This window comes from Sus scrofa, chromosome 11 (genome assembly GCF_000003025.6).
Source record: "Sus scrofa isolate TJ Tabasco breed Duroc chromosome 11, Sscrofa11.1, whole genome shotgun sequence".
Taxonomy (NCBI): domain Eukaryota; kingdom Metazoa; phylum Chordata; class Mammalia; order Artiodactyla; family Suidae; genus Sus; species Sus scrofa.
In genome coordinates this window covers 21,329,004-21,351,925 of record NC_010453.5, presented here as the reverse complement: position 1 = coordinate 21,351,925, position 22,922 = coordinate 21,329,004, and the positions used below count along the sequence as shown (strand labels likewise).

The window sequence follows — 22,922 nt, the reverse complement described above, 5'->3', positions numbered from 1 at the left end:
ATAAAAGACCTCTAAAAAAAACAAATCACAATGAAGTAGGACGTGCTTACCTTCCCTCCTTTCGTGACGCCGATCATGGGACTGTGACGTCCGTTCATGGTCATGCCTCCCTTTCTCCCTCAGTGGAGAGCGATGCCGTGGGGGACTCTGCTTCCGCTGAGGAGAGGACAGGGAGTGGGAAGCATAGGGAGAAGCCGAGCGGCGTAAAGGTGGAGTTATTGTCCTCTGATAAGACGGAGAAGGAGTTCTTTTCCGGCGAGGAGAAGGAGAATGCCTTTGAATAGATGAGCCTGACTGCGAGGAAGATGAGTGATGTCTAGAAGATATAGGAGAATGATGCTGTCCTGCTGGGGAACTAGACCTATAAAGAAAAATACTTTAAAAATCTGTTCAAGAGCCTTTATTTCTAGCCAAAGGAAAAATCTTCAAAACAAAACTCAATGTAAAAGTTAAAGCTAAAATTATAAATAATAATTCCAAGGTAAATTCTAATTCATGAGACATAAAATCATTAATGATTCTTTTTTGTCTTTTTACAGCTGCACTCGCGGCATATGGAAGTTTCCAGTCTCGGGGTTGAATCTGAGCTGTAGCTGCCAGCCTACACCACAGCCACAGCAATGCCAGATCCAAGCCACATCTGTGACCACAGCTCACGGCAATGCAGGATCCTTATTGCACTGAGCGAAGCCAGGGATCCAACCCACATGCTCATGGATACTAGTCAGGTTTGCTACCGCTGAGCCACCATGGGAACACCACCAAGTTGATTTTTTTTTTTTTTTTTTTTGTCTTTTGTCTTTTTTGTTGTTGTTGTTGTTGCTATTTCTTGGGCCGCTCCCACGGCATATGGAGGTTCCCAGGCTAGGGGTCCAATCGGAGCTGTAGCCACCGGCCTACGCCAGAGCCACAGCAACGCGGGATCCGAGCCGCGTCTGCAACCTACACCACAGCTCACGGCAACGCCAGATCGTTAACCCACTGAGCAAGGGCAGGGACCGGACCCGCAACCTCATGGTTCCTAGTCGGATTCGTTAACCGCTGCGCCACGACGGGAACTCCAACAAGTTGATTTTTAAAGATTTGGTTAGGTCAGCCTGAGGCCACAGTTCTAGAGGAGACACGGCCTGCCCCTTCTCCTGCACTCCAGCTCCAAGGCATGCTTCCTCCTCCAGTAACACTCTCCCTGAGCATAGGTGGTCTGACTCCTGCATGATGTGTGGAACCACTCTTAGCAGAGATAACCTCTTGACAATGGGATGAGGTACTTGGAGGGGAAACCCACAAAGACCTAAAGACAAAACATTCTAATAACATCTAGATAGAAAGTGGCTGAAAGAACATCTATAATTCAGGCGCTAGGACTGAGGAAAGGACATCCTGTCTACACTGCCTTTGTCTTAAATAACCTGCCTTCACTCTTGAGCAGCACAAACTCAGGTTTAGCTACAAGCCTTGGTTTAACTAAGGCTTCCTCTACTCCCTTCAAATGATCTTCTTAGCTGCCAGAGATTTAACTTATAATCTCATGAAGCACATCCGAATCACATTCTACAATCTGTTATGATCTGGGCTCTATCCACAATGAACATGCACAAGGTGTCTGTGATGGAGAGCTAGAATGTACACATTTGGGCAAATAACTTAAAAGAAACAGGATTCATGTTTAAAAAACGACATTCCAGACATCACATTCTCAGGGTAAGTATCATCTATCTCAAAGCAATCGTTTTGAGAGCTACATGTCTGTTGAAAAAATCCTGAGTTCCTATCAAAGTATTTTAGAATTACCTTCAGAGCCTATGATAAATATTTTTTAACTTCTGCAATATTTTTATTAATAGCATTTTAATTAATTAATCAATTACTAAACCAGAATTTTTCAATCTTGGCACTACTGACATTCTATTTTCAGTAATCCTTTGTGGTGGGGGGCTGTCCTGTACATTGTAGGATGTTTAAGGGGCATCCTTGACCCCTACCCACCACTAGAAGCCAGTACCATCTCCCTCTCATCCCCATTCATGACAATAAAAAATTACTCCAGATATTTCCAAGTGTCCCCAAGGTAAAAATCAACCCTGGTTGAGAACTGCTGCCCTAAACTATGTTGTTTATAAATGATGCCTTACTAGAATTTTTATCAATGAGAGTTTTAAATCTATAAGATACATGTTACTGAATCAGGACTGCAATCCAATATATAGGAAAGAATTTTGCAAAGTAAGAAATTAGGCAAATAAAAACACTTTTTGGATAACAATTGACTAAAAAAAAAAAAGTCTGCTAACTAGAACATCACATTTATCTAAGCATCCTAGTTATCTATGACTCCACAAAACCTTCACGCTTTTAATAAAAACTGTTTTCTTTCTCACACAAAAAAATAAGACAAAAACCATTATAACACTCTCAACTGAAATCTATTTACTTACAGATAGGAGCAGAAATACTCAATGGGTTTTACTCCACTTTGGAAAACCATTTACGATCAATGGCTATTCAAATACTGAAGAGAAAAATCATTCTAATTTGAAATTTGAAATTCTAATTTGACTATTATTAGGTGCTTTCCAATTTCAATTTCATTAGGTTCTAGTCAATTTGGAATACCTAAACTGGGGAAAAAAAAATATATATATATAGCTTTTTAGTGAATATTTAGGTTAGTTTTGTGTTTATTTCTGGGATATACTCAAAATTGTTTTAGTAATGTCTGCAATACTCTCTGGTGATTTGTTCATAAAACTTAAATAGTTCATAATGCTATATTTAAAAAACACATTACAGTCCAATCACACCTCTATTCAAATTTGGTGTCTATAGCATGGAAGAAAAAACTGGTTCAAGCTTAGACAATGAAGCTATCATATTAAGGACAGAGCACCAATGTGTTATGGCTTTGGCATTTTAACCCTTTTTTCTTCCTACCTATCCTTCGGGGGGAAAAAACAGTTTATTGCTGATTTAATTTAATCACCCATTATCAAATGAATGTTTTGTGTCCTCCCTCCAATTTTTTTTTTGGCCTCCCCAGCAGCGTGCAGAAGTTTCCAGGCCAGGGATCGAACCCATGCCACAGAGGTAACTTAACCCTTAACCCGCTGAGCCACTTCCCACCCACAAATTTCCATGCTGAGGCCCTAATCCCCACTGTCATGCTACTTGGAAGTGGGGCCTTCGGGATTAATGAGGTTTAGATGAAGTCCTAAGGGTGGGGCTCCCACGACGGGATTAGTGTCCTTCTAAGAAAAGGAACAGCTCCTTCTCTTCCCTGCAAGTGAAGACACAGTGAGAAGTCAGCCGTCTGTGACCCAGGAAGTGGGCCTGAAACAGGTCTGCTGCACCCTGACTTGCATTTCCCAGCCTATGCACCTATGAGAAACAAATGCCTGTGGGTTAAGTCACCCAGTCTATCATATTTTGTAACAGCAGTCCAAGTTGGCTAAGTGAGACAGCTTTTTTACATTTTCTTCCGTCCTATTCTTTTAAAAGTCTGGTGACTAAAAAACAGTGAAATGAGAGGAGGATCTGTTACCACAAAAAGATGGGTCAAATTATGGACGTAAGCCTAAGGGACCCAGACCTATGTTCATTCTGTATATAGAAAATACGTGACTCTAAGTAATAAAACTGTCCTGAAATTTAACCAAAACTATTAGTACCAAGGCTTCTAGACTAATACAGAGATATAGTAAAATACACTTAAACTTAGAATACTAGGAGGAGGACGAGGAGTAATAATAATAGTAATAACAGCAGATTAACTAGTCTTATGCTCTAGAACTAGCTGGTTTCCTATCTGAGAGGAAAGAGGTGACATTTGAAATTCAAATGAAGAACAAAAGAAGTTTACTGCACAAAGAGAAGCTTTAAGGTCTTAAAACAGAAATGTACATACTGTCAGCAAGTGCACTGTGAGGTATAAAACATAGGGAACACCAATCCTTAGCTGACTTGATTCCAATCAAAAGCTTTTGAACACTATTATAATTTGGACACAATGTAGACTGAGAATATTCAGGGTATTTTTCATTTAGGGAAAAAGTGTGAAAAGTCATGAAATTTGAAATGAAAGATCCTTTCCTTCAAGATTCAAGTAATTTCACCTATAAATCAATGTTTAGGCTTTTTTTTTTATTGTCTTTTTTGTCTTTTCTAGGGCTGCACCCATGGCATCTGGAGGTTCCCGGGCTAGTGGTCTAATTGGAGCTGTAGTCCCTGGCCTACACCACAGCCATAGCAATGTGGGATCCGAGCCGCGTCTGCGACCTACACCACAGCTCACAGCAACGCCGGATCGTTAACCCACTGAGCGAGGCCAGGGATCAAACCCACAACCTCATGGTTCCTAGTCGGATTTGTTAACCACTGAGCCATGATGGGAACTCCTACCCTAGGCTTTCTTAAAATTAGTTACACCAATTTTTCTCTCAATAAAATTTCTATTCTTACATATGAAAATATGCTTACATTATTTAACTAACATTCATAATTCAACCTTTAAAACCATCATGCAAAAAGCATACTTAAAAAAAAAAGACTATGGATACTGCCAAAGTCAACTCTATCTTCAGTATTAGAACACAATACGATACACATTTCAAAATATTTAGGTTTTATTCTTTTACATAAGAATTTCTTCTTATTTAAAAGATAAGTCACCAATATGTATAAAATAAATACACTAATCCAGTCTCTTGGGATAGACCATTATGGGGCATAATATAAGAAAAGGAATATACACATATGTATGACTGGGCCACTTTGCTCTACAGGCAGAAATTGACACAACATCACACATCAACTATAATTTAAAAATTTGTAAAAATAAGCTACAAGGATATATTGTACAGCACCGGGAATACAGCAAATATTTTATAATAATGTTAAACGGAATGAATACAGTCTATACAATTTTTGAATCACTGTGCTGTATACCTGAAACTGATGTAATAATGTAAATCAACTATACCTCAAAAGAGAGAAAAAGAAAAGTTAAGAAAAGTAATTTCCATTCACTAAACAAGTATTAACTGAGTACCTTTTATGCTCCAAGTATTATTTTTGGCACTGAGGATACAGAAATGAAGACAGACAGACAAAATCACTAACAAAATGATGATGATAATACTAACAACAGCAGGTAACACACACTGCCACTATGCCCATAGCACTGTTCTAAGTGCTTTATGTATATAACTCATTTAATCTTTATGACAATAAGCCTGAGGTAATTGGGCCAGAGAGGACTGAAAACCAGTCTGTCTTAGTTGCAGAGTTCAGAGTAGCTCACCACCACCAAAGAAAGTCATTTTAGCTAATTAATGCAAAATAGAAGCCTATAAAACAGAGTAATGAAACATAAACTGTTAGGTCCCCAAAAAAAGTACATTGAGGAATACCTTAGGTTGTTTAGTAAAGAAAGGACCTTTACTGAAAAGATGGTATTTGAGCCAAGAGCTGAAAATTTAAGGGAAGAGCTTTCTATTCTAAGGGCTCAAAAGCCACAAAGGAGGCAGGGGGATGATGATATATAAAAAGAACAGAAAGAAGACAAGTGTAACTACGATTTATGAGAGAATGAAAAGTTTATGAGAGAGGGTCAGAAAGCAGGCAGGGGACAAAGCATATGGAGTCCTCTAGGTCAGGATAAAAGTTCATATTTTATTCTAAATATAAAAGAAATCAGTGGAGAGTTTGGGGCAGCAAAGTGTCTTTAAAAATCTAGTAAGGGAGTTCCCGTCGTGGCGCAGCGGTTAACGAAATCCGACTAGGAACCATGAGGTTGCGGGTTCGATCCCTGCCCTTGCTCAGTGGGTTAACGATCCGGCGTTGCCGTGAGCTGTGGTGCAGGTTGCAGATGCGGCTCGGATCCCATGTTGCTGTGGCTCTGGCGTAGGCCAGCGGCTACAGCCCCGATTAGACCCCTAGCCTGGGAATCTCCATATGCCACGGGAGTGGCCCAAGAAATAGCAAAAAAAGACAAAAAAAAAAAAAAAAAAAATCTAGTAAGATCTTACTTCCTCAACAAACATGAAGATGGAGAAAGAAAATGCTCTGTGCGACAATTTGTTTTAGGCCTAGCTGCTTGCTCTCCCTTTATGGCAGGTAACAAATACTGGCCAGAAAGAGAATCATTTCTAACTCAACAACCTAGAGAAACTAGAAGAAGACTTTTATCTGCGAGAATCTTTTGAAAGAAGCCTCCTTCATAAACAAATGGTACTTAAAAAACAGATTTGATTTGGAGTTCCCGTCGTGGCGCAGTGGTTAACGAATCTGACTAGGAACCATGAGGTTGCGGTTTCATCCCTGGCCTTGCTCAGTGGGTTAAGGATCCGGCGTTGCTGTGAGCTGTGTGTAGGTTGCTGATGCAGCTCAGATACCACATTGCTGCAGCTCTGGTGTAGGCCAGGGGCTACAGCTCCGATTCAACCCCTAGCATGGGAACCTCCAAATGCCACAGGAAGCGGCCCTAGAAAAGGCAAACAAAACAAAACAAAAAACAGATTTGATTCAAGCAAACTCATAAAAAGTTCTACATAATACAAAGCCACATACTAATAATCTTAGTTTGATTTCATCTCTCATTTATATAGAAATGAATTAATTTCAAAAAATTTCAATTTAAGAATGAAGAATGTTAATTAAGCCTTATTATCAGCACAACTTTCAAGGCTATTCAAATCCAGAATTATCTGCCATTTAAATTACACAATTTTTCAGAATCTGATTCAAGGGCCTTACATGAACTTGTGCAGTCACATGATTAAATGAGCTAAAAATTATACCTACCCCTGTGATCAAGAGTCGGAAGAAACTGGAGTTCCCATTGTGGCTCAGTGGTTAACAAATCTGACTAGGACACATGAAGTTGTGGGTTCAATCCCTGGCCTTGCTCAATGGGGTTAAGGATCTGGCGTTGCCTTGAGCTGTGGTATAGGTCGCAGACACGGTTCAGATCTGGCATTGCTGTGGCCCTAGTGTAGGCCGGCAGCTATAGCTCTGATTCGACCCCTAGCCTGGGAACCTCCATATGCTGCGGGAGCGGCCCAAGAAACAGCAAAAAGACAAAAAAAAAAAAAAAAAAGAGTCAGAAGAAACAGTCAGTATCCCTGGCACTTGGAGAGACTGTCTTTAAACTCGAAGAGTAAGAGAGTCAGTATTCCAAATGCAATAAAGCGCAGAAACAATACACAACGACAACACAAACTCAGACAACTGGCTCCTATCCTCAACCTGGTGGAGCAAGTTGAAATTATTACTTTCTCCTGGGATGCGATAGAGTGGTGAGGAGATAAAGGAGAGAACATCAGCTCCTGGCAAGAAGCAGCAAGCAACTCAGTCTTGAGAAAGACGGAGGAGAACGGCTGTCAAGTCCCTAGTCCAATTTCTCAAGACACAAAATCTCAGTTCAGTCCAACAAAACAAGTGTCAAATAAGGGAGATTCTAGAAATTCCTGTCAGTAAAAAAAATTACCACTAGATGGCACCAAAGCACAGCCAGTCAGAGATTTTGAGAATGTAGCTGGGTACCTGCTAAGTTCATGAATCTCACTACATACAACACAGCCCCATACTTCTTACCAGACTGAATTTTTGGCCTCTAAATGCCATGTTAGGCATTTCTGATTGGACCAATTATTAGAATGGGGCTAACTTCCCAACCACCTCCTGCTACTGAAAACTGCTCCACAACTGCCTGAGAACAATTTTCCTCTCAAGTCCTGAATTCTGTCAAGCATGATATGCAAAGGGTTAAGAGCACAATTTTTAAGGATATAAATATGGCTCTAGATTTTGGCTACAAAACAGGAGCTTCTCTCCTGACTTCAACAAACTTCCCCAATATCACATCCACAAAAGAGAGCCCATGCCTTGATCAACTGAACTAAATGTAAAAGGCTCCCCCCAACACCCAACAATGCAATTCAGTTATTTTGATATTTATAAAACTATTTCATTTTTAACACATCTACCAAAAATTTAGCATATTATATAAAGTTATGTTCAACTATACTACATATTTTTTTACATGCTTTAATTTTATATCCTTAGCCTAAAACAGCATTCACATAAATATACTTTTGTGGCTTACAGACAGGACTCAATTAAATGCAAAAAAAGAGACAATACCTCAGATAAACAATTCCCAACTTGAATACAAAGGTTCCATTTTAATATTAAAAGATTTGCATACTTTAGTAAAATTATATGTGCTAATGTCCACTAATTAGGAAGATACTATAAAAGATATTATAAATTCATTAATGCTTTTAAAATTTGTATTTTAAAATTAACATTATTCTTTTTTCCTTTTAGGTATAATACAGATACAGCGATTTTTTATATATATATATACATATGGTTGATTTATAACACTGTGTTAGTTTCTGGTATACAGCAAACTGTTCAGTTATATATTTATATATAAACACACACACTTTTCCATATTCTTTTCCATTATGGCTTATTACAGGATATCAAATATGCTATATAGTAGCACCTGTGCTATACAGGAGCACCCTGCTGTTTATTTATATATAGTAGTTTGTATAGTGGCTGTACATTTTTAAGTCTCTTTCTTTTTTGGACATACATACTTAAATATCTATGGATGAAATGAAATTGGGAATCAACCTAACCAAGGAGGTCAAAGACTGTTCACTGAAAACTACAAAACACTGCTGAAAGAATTAAGACACAAACAGAAAGACATTCCGTGCTCATGGATTAGAAGATCCATGAAACAGAATTCCATGCAATAAAGCCCAGAAATAAATTCTATCTCATGGATTAGAAGCTCCAAAGAGGGAGTTCCCATTGCGGCTCAGTGGTTAAGGAATCCAACTAGGAACCATGACGTTGCAGGTTCCATCCCTGGCCTCGCTCAGTGGGTTAAGGATCCAGCCTTGCTGTGAGCTGTGGTGTAGATTGCAGACGTGGCTCGGATCTGATGTTGCTGTGGCTGTGGTGTAGGCCGGTGGCTACATCTTCAATTAGACCCCTAGCCTGGGAACCTCCATATGCTGTGGGAGCAGCCCTAGAAAAGGAAAAAAAGAAAAGAAAATCCAAAGAAAATAATAAGTGTCAGTGAGGATATGGAGAAATTGGATCTCTTATACATTGTTAGTGGGATCACAAAATGGTGTGGCTGGTACGAAAAATTAGATTCTATGAAAGTAAGATTATTTAAAATATGCAATCCTACTTACCTTGGCTTATCTCTTTTTTCTCTTTGTCTTTCAAAATCTCGCCCTCTGTCCTTTCCATCTCTTGGTTTTTCTTCTATCCTGTCTTTTACTTTATATTTTTCCTTATATTTTTTCCCTAGAGCAATATCTTCCTGTATAGGAGGGGGTGGGCTAGGCGTGCGAGGTCCTTTCTTCTTACTTTGGTTGCTTTTTGAATTCCTGAGGGTAACACAATGCTATCAGAAATCCGAAAACTTGTAGAAGGTCAAATGAATATTTTTTTTCATGTTAACAGAGCACTTTTTAAAAATGGTAGCATTCCTTTCAATAATTTGCCATTTATTATTCCATATACTAGTAATCAATATCTAGAAAAAAATAACAGAAGTGAGCAAAGATTTACTTGCTACATATTAAGTTTATTATTTAATTTTAAAAGATAAAGATGGAGCAGGAATAGATTCTTTCAGTAAAAAATATCATAAAGTAAAGCAAAAAATAAAACTACACGAACTGAATTTTTTTAAGATTATAGAAAAGCAGATGGAAAAGTAAAAATCACCTATAATTCCACTACTCAAGGAGAGCCAATATTAACACCTGGGATATATGTCCACATTTTTCTGTATCTCTTCTCTTCTTCTCTTATGTACAATCATAATACAATGTCTTGTAAAAAATTTTGGTACTAAACATAGCATGGGTATCTTTCTATAACAAAAAGTGGATTTTGATCATTATACTTCAGGACTATACAGAATTTCCTTTAATAGACAGGCTCTATAACTTCTTTAAACAACTTCACATTGATAAGTTTTTTAGATGGCTTCCACGTTTCTAGCATTACAAAGAACATCATCTATATATGAAACCCTAAGTACGTGTTAGTAAATATTCATTTAAATCTTTGTTTTAAATCCTAAACATTCATTCAAATCTTTTCCAACTCTTAGATTACAGAAATGATCCGTTAAAATTTTAGAATTTTGTCTTTCACAGATACTCTACCTAGAATTGATTTTGGACTCTAGACTAAGCTTTTTTATTTGGCTCTTAAAATCATGTTATCTACATGGCACATAACTTTGAGCCCTTACACATTACGAATCGTCTGTCTTCACTTCCTACCTTAACAATGGTTTGAGCGACTACTAGAGCATTTGGATGTCATAACCTTTTCCTGCAGAGCTCTATAAATACTGTTACAATACCTTAATTTAGTGTTTTGGATGAAAAATCCAAAGAGAGACAACTTTTTTCCTATGCAGGTTTTTTCCTGCCTTTTCTGCTGGCATGCTTATAAAATATTATCCCTTGGAAACTAAAAATTTCATCAAGCTAAATCTAGGTTTTCTTTTTTTAACCTTTTCTAGCACTCAGTGTCTGTTTCAAGCTGAAACTTTACGTCTTTTACTCATTTTTTCCTATTTTTATTTCATCAATTCGCCATGACCTGAGTCTCTCTGGTTTCCTTTATTATGTTACTGCATCTCAAAGATCTCTCCTCTGTTGTCTCATTTTTATTATTCCCACCTCTCCTTTCACTTTCTAATATTGTAAATGTGTTTTCAAATTCGGCACATTTTCTTTTAAGCAGTACTCATTTTACTCATTTTTTTCCTATTTACTCCAACACTGAATGGTCAGCCTGGTACGGAGTTTTTAAGAAGCCCTTTCTTTTCACACATCTGATTAAGTTTTCAATAGCTACTTATTTCACTAGCTATTGATATTTATACACGATGACTAAACCTAAGTTCTAGAATTTACTTCCTATCACCTTGAGCTCCCCAACCCCAAAAGTCCTTACCTATTAAAAAAAAGAAAAAAAAAAGGCAATTGATAGTATCTTCCTCAAAATTGCTGGTAAGATTAAAAACAGGAGTTCTCGTCGTGGCTCAGTGGAAATGAATTCGACTAGGAACCATGAGGTTTTGGGTTTGATCCCTGGCCTCGCTCAGTGGGTTAAGGATCCAGCACTGGTGTGAGCTGTGTGTCACAGATGCAGCTTGGATCTGGCATTGCTGTTGCTCTCGTGTAGGCTGGCGGCTGGCTACAGCTCTGATTCGACCCCTAGCCTGGGAGCCTCCATATGCTGCAGGTGCAGCCCTAAAAAGAAAAAAAAAAAAAGTTTAAAAACAGATAAAAGCAACTGACTCATCATGGACAATCAGAATTCAGCTCTCTTCATCCTCATCCCTACTTCTTATTATCATAGACAAGGCCAACCACCTTGGAAGTCAGAAATTACTAAAGCACGACCAAATCTACTTTTCATTTTGTCTTCTGCCAAAAACCATTATTAGCCACGTCTCATTGTATGTTTATGAGATGACTCAAACTTTTAAATGTATTCATTAAGTGGTAAGTGTCTGCATTTCTAAACATTTTTCTACTTAAAAGACAACACTAATCAACAGATGGTGTCGATACTATCAAAAATTACTTTAAAAACCATTTTCAAGATAAATGATAGGGGAATTCTCGACACAAACTGTATTTTCACATTACTGCCCGTGACAGAGCTAGCTGGTGTCTACTTCTGTCCTGGTCATACAGCTGAACCATACTGTACAGGCTTTTTTGAACTTAGACGTGGCCAAATGACCAGGGTCTGGTCAAAAGAATGTGAGTGGAAGTGATGTGCATCACTTCCGGGCCTAATAAAAGACTCTCATACTCCAGATACCTGTAAACTACTCTAATTTTTTTCTTTGCATGATCCATTTTCGATGTCCTCCAACTCCCAAAAAAGTGACGTCACGGTCAAAAGGAGCCTAAGTTATTGAATCTCCATGTACAGGAGAGTCACCTATTAATTAGAAAAAACTCATTTCTTACTTGAATGAGAAATAAATTTGTTGGGTTAAATTCACACTCTGGGAGTAAGCTACTCTAACAACCAGGACTATGCCAGTACTTTCTCTACAGTACAGAATTTCTTCAAATACCTTCAAAAACATATGTAGTTGGAAAAAAAAATTATTTTACAGAAATAGGGTTTGCAAGTGCCTTCCAACTGAAAATTGGACCAAAACTGGTTTTGTGCATTCTGAAGTCAACTAATTATTCTTCAGTGGCACAGAGCCCACCTCCTATTTTTGGCAAAGAGCTCAGTTATCTACTTCTATCATTTTTAGAGCCTCTCTCTTCCCCAAATCTATTTCTTTTTAACAGCTTTTGATATACTTTACGTATCTGTACAAAAAACTATAAAGAAAAGTTTCTTAATTAAAAACTAAGAAACAATGCAGATGAACAGAATCAATAACACATTTGTGGATCCTAAGCCACACTATCTCACACACCAGCATAAAGCTTACTGTCACGTTCTCGCTCACAGTGAATGTCAAAGGAAATTGCCAACTTTCAGGGAGAAGTGTGAGTTTTAATTTGTTTGTGATCTTCTCCTACCTACTCAACGTGATAACCACCACGTAAGACCAAAGAGTTTGTTTACCTGTCACCTCAGTTGACTTACTGGCACTGGTTGCAACAATCCACTGTATTTTAACCGAAATTCTAATCCTTACTTGCTGTTCAATGTCTTCAAACAGTTGACAATATGATCCATGATGAATAGGATGATGTGACACACTCTGGGCAGTGTAAACAGCATGTCTACAGAAATGCTATACCCAACCCGATGTTTTCTTTGTACCTTTAATGTAGTATTTGCCAGGTCTTTCTGCTTCTCTTATTAAATTAATGCTACTTTCTTTCCTTTTTTTTTTTTGCTGCCCCTGCAGCACATGGAAGTTGCCAGGCCAGGGACTGAATCTGAGCTGCAGCTGAGACCTACATCACAACTGTGGCAATGCTGGTTCCTTAATCTGCTGCGCCAGGCCAGGGACTGAACCCATGCCACAGCAGCAACCTGAGCCACTGCAGAGATAATGCCAGATCCTTAAGCCACTGCGCCACAGCAGGAACTCCAATGTTACATTCTTAAAGTATCTTACAATACAGAAAATACAGTAGTTAAGTCAATGTGAGTATTCGTGCTCAATATTCATGAAAGGATAAGTGAGTTAGTAATAAAGCAGTAAGAGAAGACTACACAAAAAAGAACAGAATGAAACTAAACCCTTTCCTCTAAACAGTTATCAAAACTTCCTATGAAGAGATTAAATTTCAAATATTTTAAACATAGAAAAGATAAGAAAATAAAAGAGTATTTCTGATACCTGGGTTTGTTTTTTTTTTTTGGAGAAATGAATGCAATTGGAATTGAGAGGAAGTTATATAATTGGTTAGTCAAAAAGATAAAAAGCAAATGGGGTGAATCATATCATTCTACAGTTCAACTTTTTTCAGATCCCTGTAACCCAATCCCAGGAGCCAAGGAGAGCATCAAGTCAATTTTACGGCCTGCCTTGTCACAGTGCAGAGCTCCAGGCAACATAGGTGCCGTGAGGATTCAGAATAGTGAGCCATCAAGATCACAACCTTCAAGGAGCTTAAATTTAATTAGAGGTTGTAAGACATGTTGTACATTTAATTAGAAGCTGTAAGACACAGCTAAAATATAATGCAAACAGCAATTCGTTTTGAGAGGTAAAAATAAAATCTGATAGGTATACAAAGGGAACAGAAATTATGTTCAGTAAGGAGAAATGGGAAAACTTAATGGAAAGACAGAATTTGAGCTAGACACTGAAAGCCTGAAAGTGGATGAGTGTAGGAGGAAGACGATAAAAATAAGGACAAGACTGAAAAGACCACACATATGAGTTTCATTACGGATTCAAATAGACAGGGTTTGCCAACTGGTCAAATATTGGGAAGAGGATTTTAGGTTTAAATAAAAGGAGTAAATGCCCTTTAATTAAAATAAAATGTAAATAGTCCAGAGTAACATTAAATTAAAAAAAAAGTCTCTTGCTTCAGTCTCAGTTCCTCAATGTAATTTATTTCTATTTTTATTTTTTCAACTGGCTACGACTAATATATTCATATTGCTTCATATATATTATAAAGATTTTATTCTCTTGACCATGTACACAAGGAGACAAGAATACTGTTCACTGTGCATAATTTGGAAGAGCTAAAAACTGGAAACAACTTAAACGTTCAACAACACAGAAGTAGATAAATATATAAATACCAATACAAAAGAACTATGGCTACATATATCAAGACAGAAAAATATAAAAAATGTTAAGTGAAAAAGTTGCAGAAGAAAAGTTATATATATAGTAAAATTAAGTAGATAAAAATAATACTATGTATTGTAAGATAATACATATTATGAAAGTATAAACACACATGAACAAGTATCCTAAATGACTAATTCATGTATCTATTTCTTAATAAAAAAAAAAAGCTCTGAAGGATATACAGATGTGACATAGACTTTTTTTTATTATTCTAATTTTCTTTTAAATGGAAAATTTCATACTTTTTTATTAGAAGAAAAAAGCTTACATTAAATAATGAATGTATTAAAAGTATCCTTACGTAATCTACTAAGTAATTCTTCTGAATATCCCTTCAGAAAAAGCTCTTTCACTCTGGCACTCGTTTTTACCTTACTGACCTCTGCTGGTCCAGCAAGGGAGAAGAGACTGCAGTTGTCTTCCTGTCTTTCTTGCTCGCTGAAGAGGATGACTTAGGGCTTGATTTACGCTTTGGAGATTTGCTAGACTTTCGGAGAGAAGGTGACGGGGATAACTTTGATCTAACCACTTCTGGTGAAACCTTTCGAAAGAATTCAGTAAGTCAATTCAGAAACTCTCCCAATCATGGTTGTTTAAATCAGACAACAAAGCATGTGTTTTTAAATCATACCAACCTCAGATGAAAGAAAAAGTGTTAGGATAACCAGCACACATTAATATTACTCTGACGCCTGAACCTATGCTGTTAACCAATATGCTCATTAACTGCCTTAACACAATGCTAATATCAATAAAGCACACTAAAATTATGGAACTGCAAAATCTCCTCAGAAAAAAAATCACAAATTATATTCAATAAATTTATCTCTTTCTACTCTTTAGAAAATAAACAAGTATTCCAGGAATAGTATGGGCGTAAAAACCAGATGCACACAGATTCAAGTCAATAGGACTTGAGTTTCGTTTACCTGCTCAATAACAAAAATCTGTCCTATTTATCTACTAGAGTAATGTGAAGAGTAAATGATTAACATATATGAATTGACTGATATATATAGTAAGTTGAGCAAAGTATCAATATCCAAATACAACTTTTAAGATGTGGCAAGCAGCTAATGAGTTCTCTGACCAATATCCACGTTGCTACTAATTACTAACATATTTCAACAAATAGGATATATACCTCCTTTTTAATAATAATTTCTTCTCTTTTCTCCATGTTTTCTTGTTCCAGCTTCATTAATTCCCTCTGTATCTTCTGACGCTTCATTTCCAACGACAACTCATGAACATAATCATAATTAATATCTCCATTGTCAGAATCTTTAAAATAAAAGTTACATTACTTGTCAGAAATTATTTTTTTTTTTTGGACTTTTTTTTTTGCCTTGTCTAGTGCCGCTCCCATGGCATATGGAGGTTCCCAGGCTAGGGGTTGAATCAGAGCTGTAGCCACCGGCCTTCACCAGAGCCTCAGCAACTCAGGATCCGAGCCGTGTCTGTGACCTACACCACAGCTCATGGCAACGCCGGATCCTTCACCCACTGAGCAAGGCCAAGGATGGAACCCGCAACCTCATGGTTTCTAGTCGGATTCGTTAACCACTGCGCCACGACGGGAACTCCGTCAGAAACTATTATAATTATCCACACCAAAAATTAGAGAAAAACTTTCAACTATTTTTATACAAATTAAAATGGTAGATTCTTCAATTAGAGTAACCTACTTCTAGAAAGATAAATTATATACTGTTTCCGTAAAGAATTAAAATACATGTGGCTACTTTCCTTATGAAAAAAACCAAACAGTATTAAGGTCCCTGGGTTCTCTAAGAGTGACTTTGGGTTGTTTAGGGATTTAGGAGATGGAATTTTAAAAGACACAATTAAAACCCTAAACTACAAATTCTAAGCCTTAAAGATACTAAAGCCTTTAGTATTTTATGCTGCATATGACGTGATTCGTTATAGCCTTCATTTTCTTAAAGACCTGTTAGTATTAAAGTTCCATTAGGTGTACAATGCTGTTTCCATAGTTTTTTTAATATTAGTATCATAACTGATTTGTAACTAAAAATCATTTTAATACTAATGTGTACATGAGCTAATTTCTCAAGGACCTATAACATTTCCATCACAAGTGATGTGTACTAGTTCCTGAGATTAAAACGAATCCGTCTCTTCAATAGATCTGATAGCATGTATCTATTTCTAGTCATAGCTTCCAATGAAAAGAATATGAAGGTCAGCTAAGGGGGACAAAAAGGAAGAGTGGTGTGGCAGAGCTATTTCAGTAAGATATGCTGAAGTTTTCAGTGGCTAGTGGCACTGTCGCCTTATTTGCTACTAATGCTGGGAAGTACAGAAGATGAAATTTCACTGACTTTTATCCTAACACAGGGCCACGTCGGGCCTGCCTGATTACAAACTGAGGTGCCATACTTCTGGCACTAAGATCACCATATCTTAACTTGGAGTAAAGACATAAAATGAAGACCCAAAAAAACAATAAAGACAAGGAGTCCGGCTTGGTTACTTAAAGCACACACAAAGAAGCCATCATTGTCATGTACAGATAAATAAATTAGAATGCAAACTATCATTTCATGCTTGAAAACGGAGAGGGTAATTATATTTCCATTATCTGTGTGAGAAAATTTGATTACTCATATTGTTGTATGATGACAATTGTTCAGGAAGTACATAATACAGACTAAATCACGCTTTTCAGTCAGAAAGCAACTATCAAATATTTATGGACATACAGTTTTAACTAGATAAAACAACTCGAGATCCTGAATTTAATTAAATGAATAGTGGCTCTCCCTACTTACTATTTTGCCCTCCACTGAGACACTTTACATCAGTGAAGAGGGGGGCTCTGATTGTGTTCTTAAATTATTAACAGATAAAAATCTCATGACTAAATACTAAGGGTAAAACAAAGGAAAGAGTAATTAACTGAGAAAAACGATTTACAATGTTTCTGAAGGTACTATCAGTAATGTTCTGCTCATCTAAAAACTGCTATGTAGAAATATCACCCATACAGAACACTTGTAAAAAATGAGACACTGGCTTTCAGCCTTCAATTTCTAACCACACAAGGGAGGCGGGGGGGAGGGGGGGGGGGCGGCTGTCAACAATTAAAACCTATGTCCAAGTCAATGCACTACAGCTAATAAATGTTGATGAGAGGGAAAGCTCTCAAGCCTTTGCTTAGAAACTAATTATTCAGGGAGTTCCCGTCGTGGTGCAGTGGTTAACGAATCCGACTAGGAACCATGAGGTTGCGGGTTTGGTCCCTGCCCTTGCTCAGTGGGTTAAGGATCCGGCATTGCTGTGAGCTGTGGTGTAGGTCGCAGACGCGGCTCGGATGCCGTGTTGCTGTGGCTCTGGCGTAGGCCGGTGGCTACAGCTCCGATTGGACCCCTAGCCTGGGAACCTCCATATGCCGTGGGAGCGGCCCCAAAGAAATAGCAAAAAGACAAAAAAAAAGAAAGAAAGAAACTACTTATTCCAATTTTATACATATCTGCTATAATCAAAAATAAGATGTTCTTCTAGCTTACAAAAGATGGGCTATGAAGTAGGCACATTGTAACGGACAGTCTGACAAAAGAAATCAGAAAGCACAAAACATTAGGATGGAACTCAAAAATAAAAGAGCCTGTAACCATTTAATATTTAGAAAATGTCTCTCATCTTCTAGTTCAAGGTTACCGATACAATGACCGTATAATAACTAATTCAAATAGATTCTAAGTCATCAGGAAAATAGTAAATATGATCAGAAGAGCACATTTAATAAGGCAGAGATTTTTAAAGAATGTGTAACAAAAATACATACAGTACATATGGTTGACATTCTCTGCCTATAAAGAACTACTAATTAAAAGAAGAAAGGGCAAAGAACATGAACAGGCAATTCACAAAAAGAAATGCAAATGATATATTAATAAGCCTTTATATATTCAAGAGCCATGTTTTTTTTCTGAGTACAATATTTGGTACTGGCAAAGGCGCAGATAAAAGGCACATTCATTCTCTGGGGGTAGCAATGTGCGCTAATATAGCCAGCCTGGAAAATAATTTGGCAGTTATGGGTAAAAGCCTCAAGAACATTCATATCCTTTAATATGACAATTTTCTTCTAGCACTCCACTGTATGCAAGTCATCACAGGTATAAAAATAAGCCTTTATATTTATACTCTTCTACACATATTGCCCTATAGAAAGACCTTTCCAAGTCATATATACAGGTCAAATACCTTCATTAACAAAGCGTTTCATGATATGAACATATCGTAATTTAACCACTTTCCTGTAACAAACATTTAGTTTTCAATATTCTGCTCTTATAAACAAGACTTCAATGAACATTTGATACCTACCTTAGTTCACAAATGCAAGTATTTTCTTTGAAACAGATTTTTCAAACAGGATTTGCTGGACTAAAGGTAAGTATAATTTTTATTTTTAATATTACCAAACTACACTCCAAAGAGCTTTACAATGTAAACTTTGACTTGATAATTTTAGTACTTTTCATTTCTGCGAATGTGATGGATAAGTAATTCTATCTCTTCATTTTCATTGGCATTCCCTGTAATAAGACCATTTCTATTTCCTCTATGAATTATGTACCCAATTTGGGGGGGGGGTGCCAATTTTTCAACTGGCCTTATTTTTTTTATATTTATGGAAGTTCATAATATATATATTATTATATATAATATATATAGTGTTATTATTATACACTTAACACATTACACATGTGAAATATTTTTATAGTGATTATTTTTACTAGATTACTTCTGTGTGTAGTTATACAAAAAATTTAATTCTTATAATATTTATATTTCTGGACTTTACACCTTATTTTAGGAGGATATACACATCTTGAAGATTGACAAAATTATGTTCAGACATTTTCTCTTCAATTGCAATGATACTCTGGTAAACAAATATGCTAAGTTTAAGGACCCGAATAAAAAACAAAGACTTGGAGGTGGGGGACTAGAAATACAGGAAGCAAGTGGATACTGAAAAGTTTTGTAGGTTCATTAAGAATTTGTACTTGATCCTCAAGGCAATGAGAAATCAAAGAAATAATGAATTTTAAATGAACCAATTCATTATTTTAAAAGCTCACTCTAACTCACAAGAGTAAAGGGAAGATATTTGCGATACGTTTATCTGATAAACATCTCCTATTCAGAATATATAAAGAATATTCAGCAATTAAAAACAGCAACATAAAAAAGAATAGGCAAAAGTCTAAATAAAGTCTACAAAAGGGGTTGTACAATGGCCAATAAATGTGAAAAAGCACTTGACTTCATTACTGAGCAAAAGGCACCAAAGGCACAGTGAGATACTATCACGCACCTCCAGAGTGTCTAAGATGCAAAAGGCAAAAAAATACCATAGTAAGTAAGGAGAACCATTTTTGACCTGACATTATCAACTAAAGATGAACATGTGCAAACTTCATGGCCCAGGAATCCTACTCCCAGGCATAAACTCAAGAGAAATGGGTACATGCATATCAAAGGAGAGGATTAGGAATAATCGCATCAACTTATCCATTATAGCCCAAAACTAGAAATCATTCAAATGTTTATCAACAGTTGAATGAATAAATTATGGTGTACTCATAGAATGAAATACTGTGAATACCAATGAGAATTAATGAACTACATGCAATAATTTCACAAACATACTGTAAGCAGAAGAAGCGAAGTACAAAAAGAGTACATGCCACAGATTCCACTTACACAGAGCTCAAAAACAGACAACCCTAATCCACGGTGGTAGAAATCAGGGCAGTAGCTACCTTTGGGAAGTGGGGGTGGGAGGCAGTGACTGGAGGGGAGGACAGGGGGCTAATGGGATACTGATAATTCTCTCTGTATTGATTTGGGTGCTGGTTATCCAAAACTGTTCTGTCTGTGAAAATTCAATGGTTGCACAAATGACTCATGCACCCTTCTGAATATATTATTATACTCAAGTAAAAAAACATTGTGAAGACTATTCTGGCTTTCAAGTGGAGAATGATATAGGAGACAAGACTAACCTCAAGGAACGAGTAAGAAGGTTATTTGGTAAAATATATCTATAGACAACACAACAAATATCTTAAGAACTAGAACATTAGTAGTCATTTAGAGAAATAGAGCTCCAGATACTAAAGTCATTAATACACAGACATTAATGATGCCCTGAGAGCATGACTTCATCTAGACAGAAAAATTGAAATTGAGAAGAAAAGAAGTCTCAATAAAGGGGAGACAACCAACAATTTTAGAAGCTGCTTCTAGAGACCAGTGGTTCTCAAAGAGTGGTCTGAGGATTCCTGGGGATGCCCAAGACAATTTCTAGAGTTCCAGAAGATCGAAAATATTTCTATAGTACTACATTATTTGCCTGGTTTACTCATTCTCTCCTGAGTAGATAATGAAATTTTCCAGAAGTCACATGATATGTGATATCATTAACAGACTGAATGTGGAAGCAAATGTGAAAATCTAGAATGTCTTCCATGAAGTCCGTTAAGAAGTTTACTTTAGCTTTAAGAAGTTAAAACTAAGATGTGCAGAAACAGGTAAAACACTGCCACCTCCTCCATTTTCACTTTTGCTTTGCAAAATACAGCTATTTTCCATAAAAGCATATATTAGGTTTACTCCTGTAATTCTTAAATAAATTAACAGATATTTAAAAATTTCTCAGAACCATTTTCTAATAATGGAAACTACTGAAGCAGATAATCACAAAAACATAAGCTCTTTTGTGTCCTTAAAAAGAGTGAAAAAGTGTGCTGAGACCAAAAAGTTTGAGAACTACTCATACAGACAAATTTTCTTCTGAGTCTAGCTAAACCGCTATTCACTTTAGATTCACGATGCAGAAGGTAAGTATATTAAATGAGTTCAGTCTCACAATCTGACCAACTTCATGCTTCGATATTCCTTTTGACAGAAACTTTTAATCCATAAAGATACACAATAATCAGAACTTATGCGTTTTAATCAAGAAAAAGCTAAGGAATAGCCATGTGAATATTTTATATGTAAAGCTACTATAAAAGACATTTACTCACCTTTTAAAAGAACTCTGCATATAAAAGGTTCTTGTAGTAAAATCACTTTAGGTTTTTAAAGATGATAGTCTAGAGCAAAGCCTTGGGTATCAGCATTTAATTTAAGGGACAGAGAGCATACAAGGAGCCTCTACATAGGGCCAAAGGGCTGGCACAGGAAGACAGAAAACCTGAAGGGTGACAGACGGACGCTAACGGGAAAGTGCTTCAAAAGAACAGAGGCCCTGGGAAATGTCACATGCTGCAGAGAGGTTACAGAATAAAAAGACAAGTTACGGCTCCATTTATTTAGCAAAAAGGAGATTACTGTGACCTTAAAGAGCAGTTTTCTTGAAGACATGACTCGGAGACTGAATAAATATGAGGTGAAAAAGCAGAATTTGGTTGTAAAGTGGGAACAAGCAGGGCGATGGCTCAAAATAATACGGGGAGAAGAGAAAATGTGCCAAGATGGATGTTAAGATGTAAAAGAGAAAGTAAAATAAGTGAACAAGACTGCAGAGGTGGGAGGAAATCAGGGGAATATAATCGCACGCCACAGGAGGAAGGCCTCTGAGCAAAGTCAAGTGTAGATGTGAATCAAGGACTAGCTCATAGGTGTGGTGGCAGGAAGCTGAAAGAGTCTGTGGATAGAGCTCCCTTATCTCTGTGTTACAAACAGCAAGCAAGAGAAAGGAGTTGGAAGACTGAAGGTGTAAGGAGAAAGGTTTGCAACGGCTACTAGGAAGAAAAGAAACAAACTGACTTAAGCTTTTCTGAACCTCTGAAATGTTCAACAAACTAGCATGCATTATTGAAATGAGAACAGGCAAGTTTCTATTTTTAAAAATAAGAAGCATCCAATGTATCTCAAACATTGGAAAGAATGTTTTTTATCCAAACATTAAACTAAATTAAAATGAAAAGAAAGAATGTTGGGTGTGTTAAAAGTTAATCCCTTAGTATTTAGGAAAAGTTAGCTATTTATCCTTGAACAGTTTGTAATATTTTATTTCAATATGTTAAATAATTTTAATTAACTACCATGGGATATTTTAGTTGCCTTTACTGCTGGGGTTTTTGTTTGTTTGTTTTTTGGTCTATTTAGGGCTGCATTGGTGGCATATGGAAGTTCCCAGGCTAGGGGTTGATGAGTCAGAGTCACAGCTGCTGGCCTACGCCAGAGCCACAGCAACACTGGATCAGAGCTGCAATCTACACCACAGCTCACAGCAACACCAGATCCTTAACCCACTGAATCCACATCCTCATGGATACTAGTCAGGTTCGTTAACCACTGATCCACGATAGGAACTCCCCTTTACTGCTCTTTTGTAGGAGGCATTACATTTACAAAATCCCAATGAACTCATCAATAGAGAAGTTTACTATTTGTTCTTAGAAGTAACTTTTTAACAGACAGTACTGTACAAAGATGGAATGGATTTCCTTAAAAAGTACTGATGCTCAAATTACTAAAGAGCCATTTAAGGTACTTTTCGAGTATTAGTCTATAC

The 22,922-nt window shown here is 36.9% G+C and overlaps 1 protein-coding gene across 10 annotated transcripts in view; it reads right to left on the bottom strand.

Moving 5' to 3' along the window:
• ZC3H13 (zinc finger CCCH-type containing 13) overlaps nt 1–22,922 on the bottom strand; it is an 88,703-nt gene that overhangs the window by 35,632 nt on the left and 30,149 nt on the right. For 7 of the 10 annotated variants that reach the window (XM_021065599.1, XM_021065593.1, XM_021065595.1 and 4 more), the window contains exons 6-9: nt 15,501–15,640; nt 14,728–14,897; nt 9,219–9,416; nt 51–361 (exon numbers count right to left, since the gene is read on the bottom strand). In XM_021065599.1, coding sequence (XP_020921258.1) covers nt 51–361; nt 9,219–9,416; nt 14,728–14,897; nt 15,501–15,640 — 819 coding nt within the window. The remainder of the gene's footprint in view (nt 1–50; nt 362–9,218; nt 9,417–14,727; nt 14,898–15,500; nt 15,641–22,922) is intronic. The other 3 variants (XM_021065602.1, XM_021065601.1, XM_021065596.1) reach the window with 1 other exon arrangement.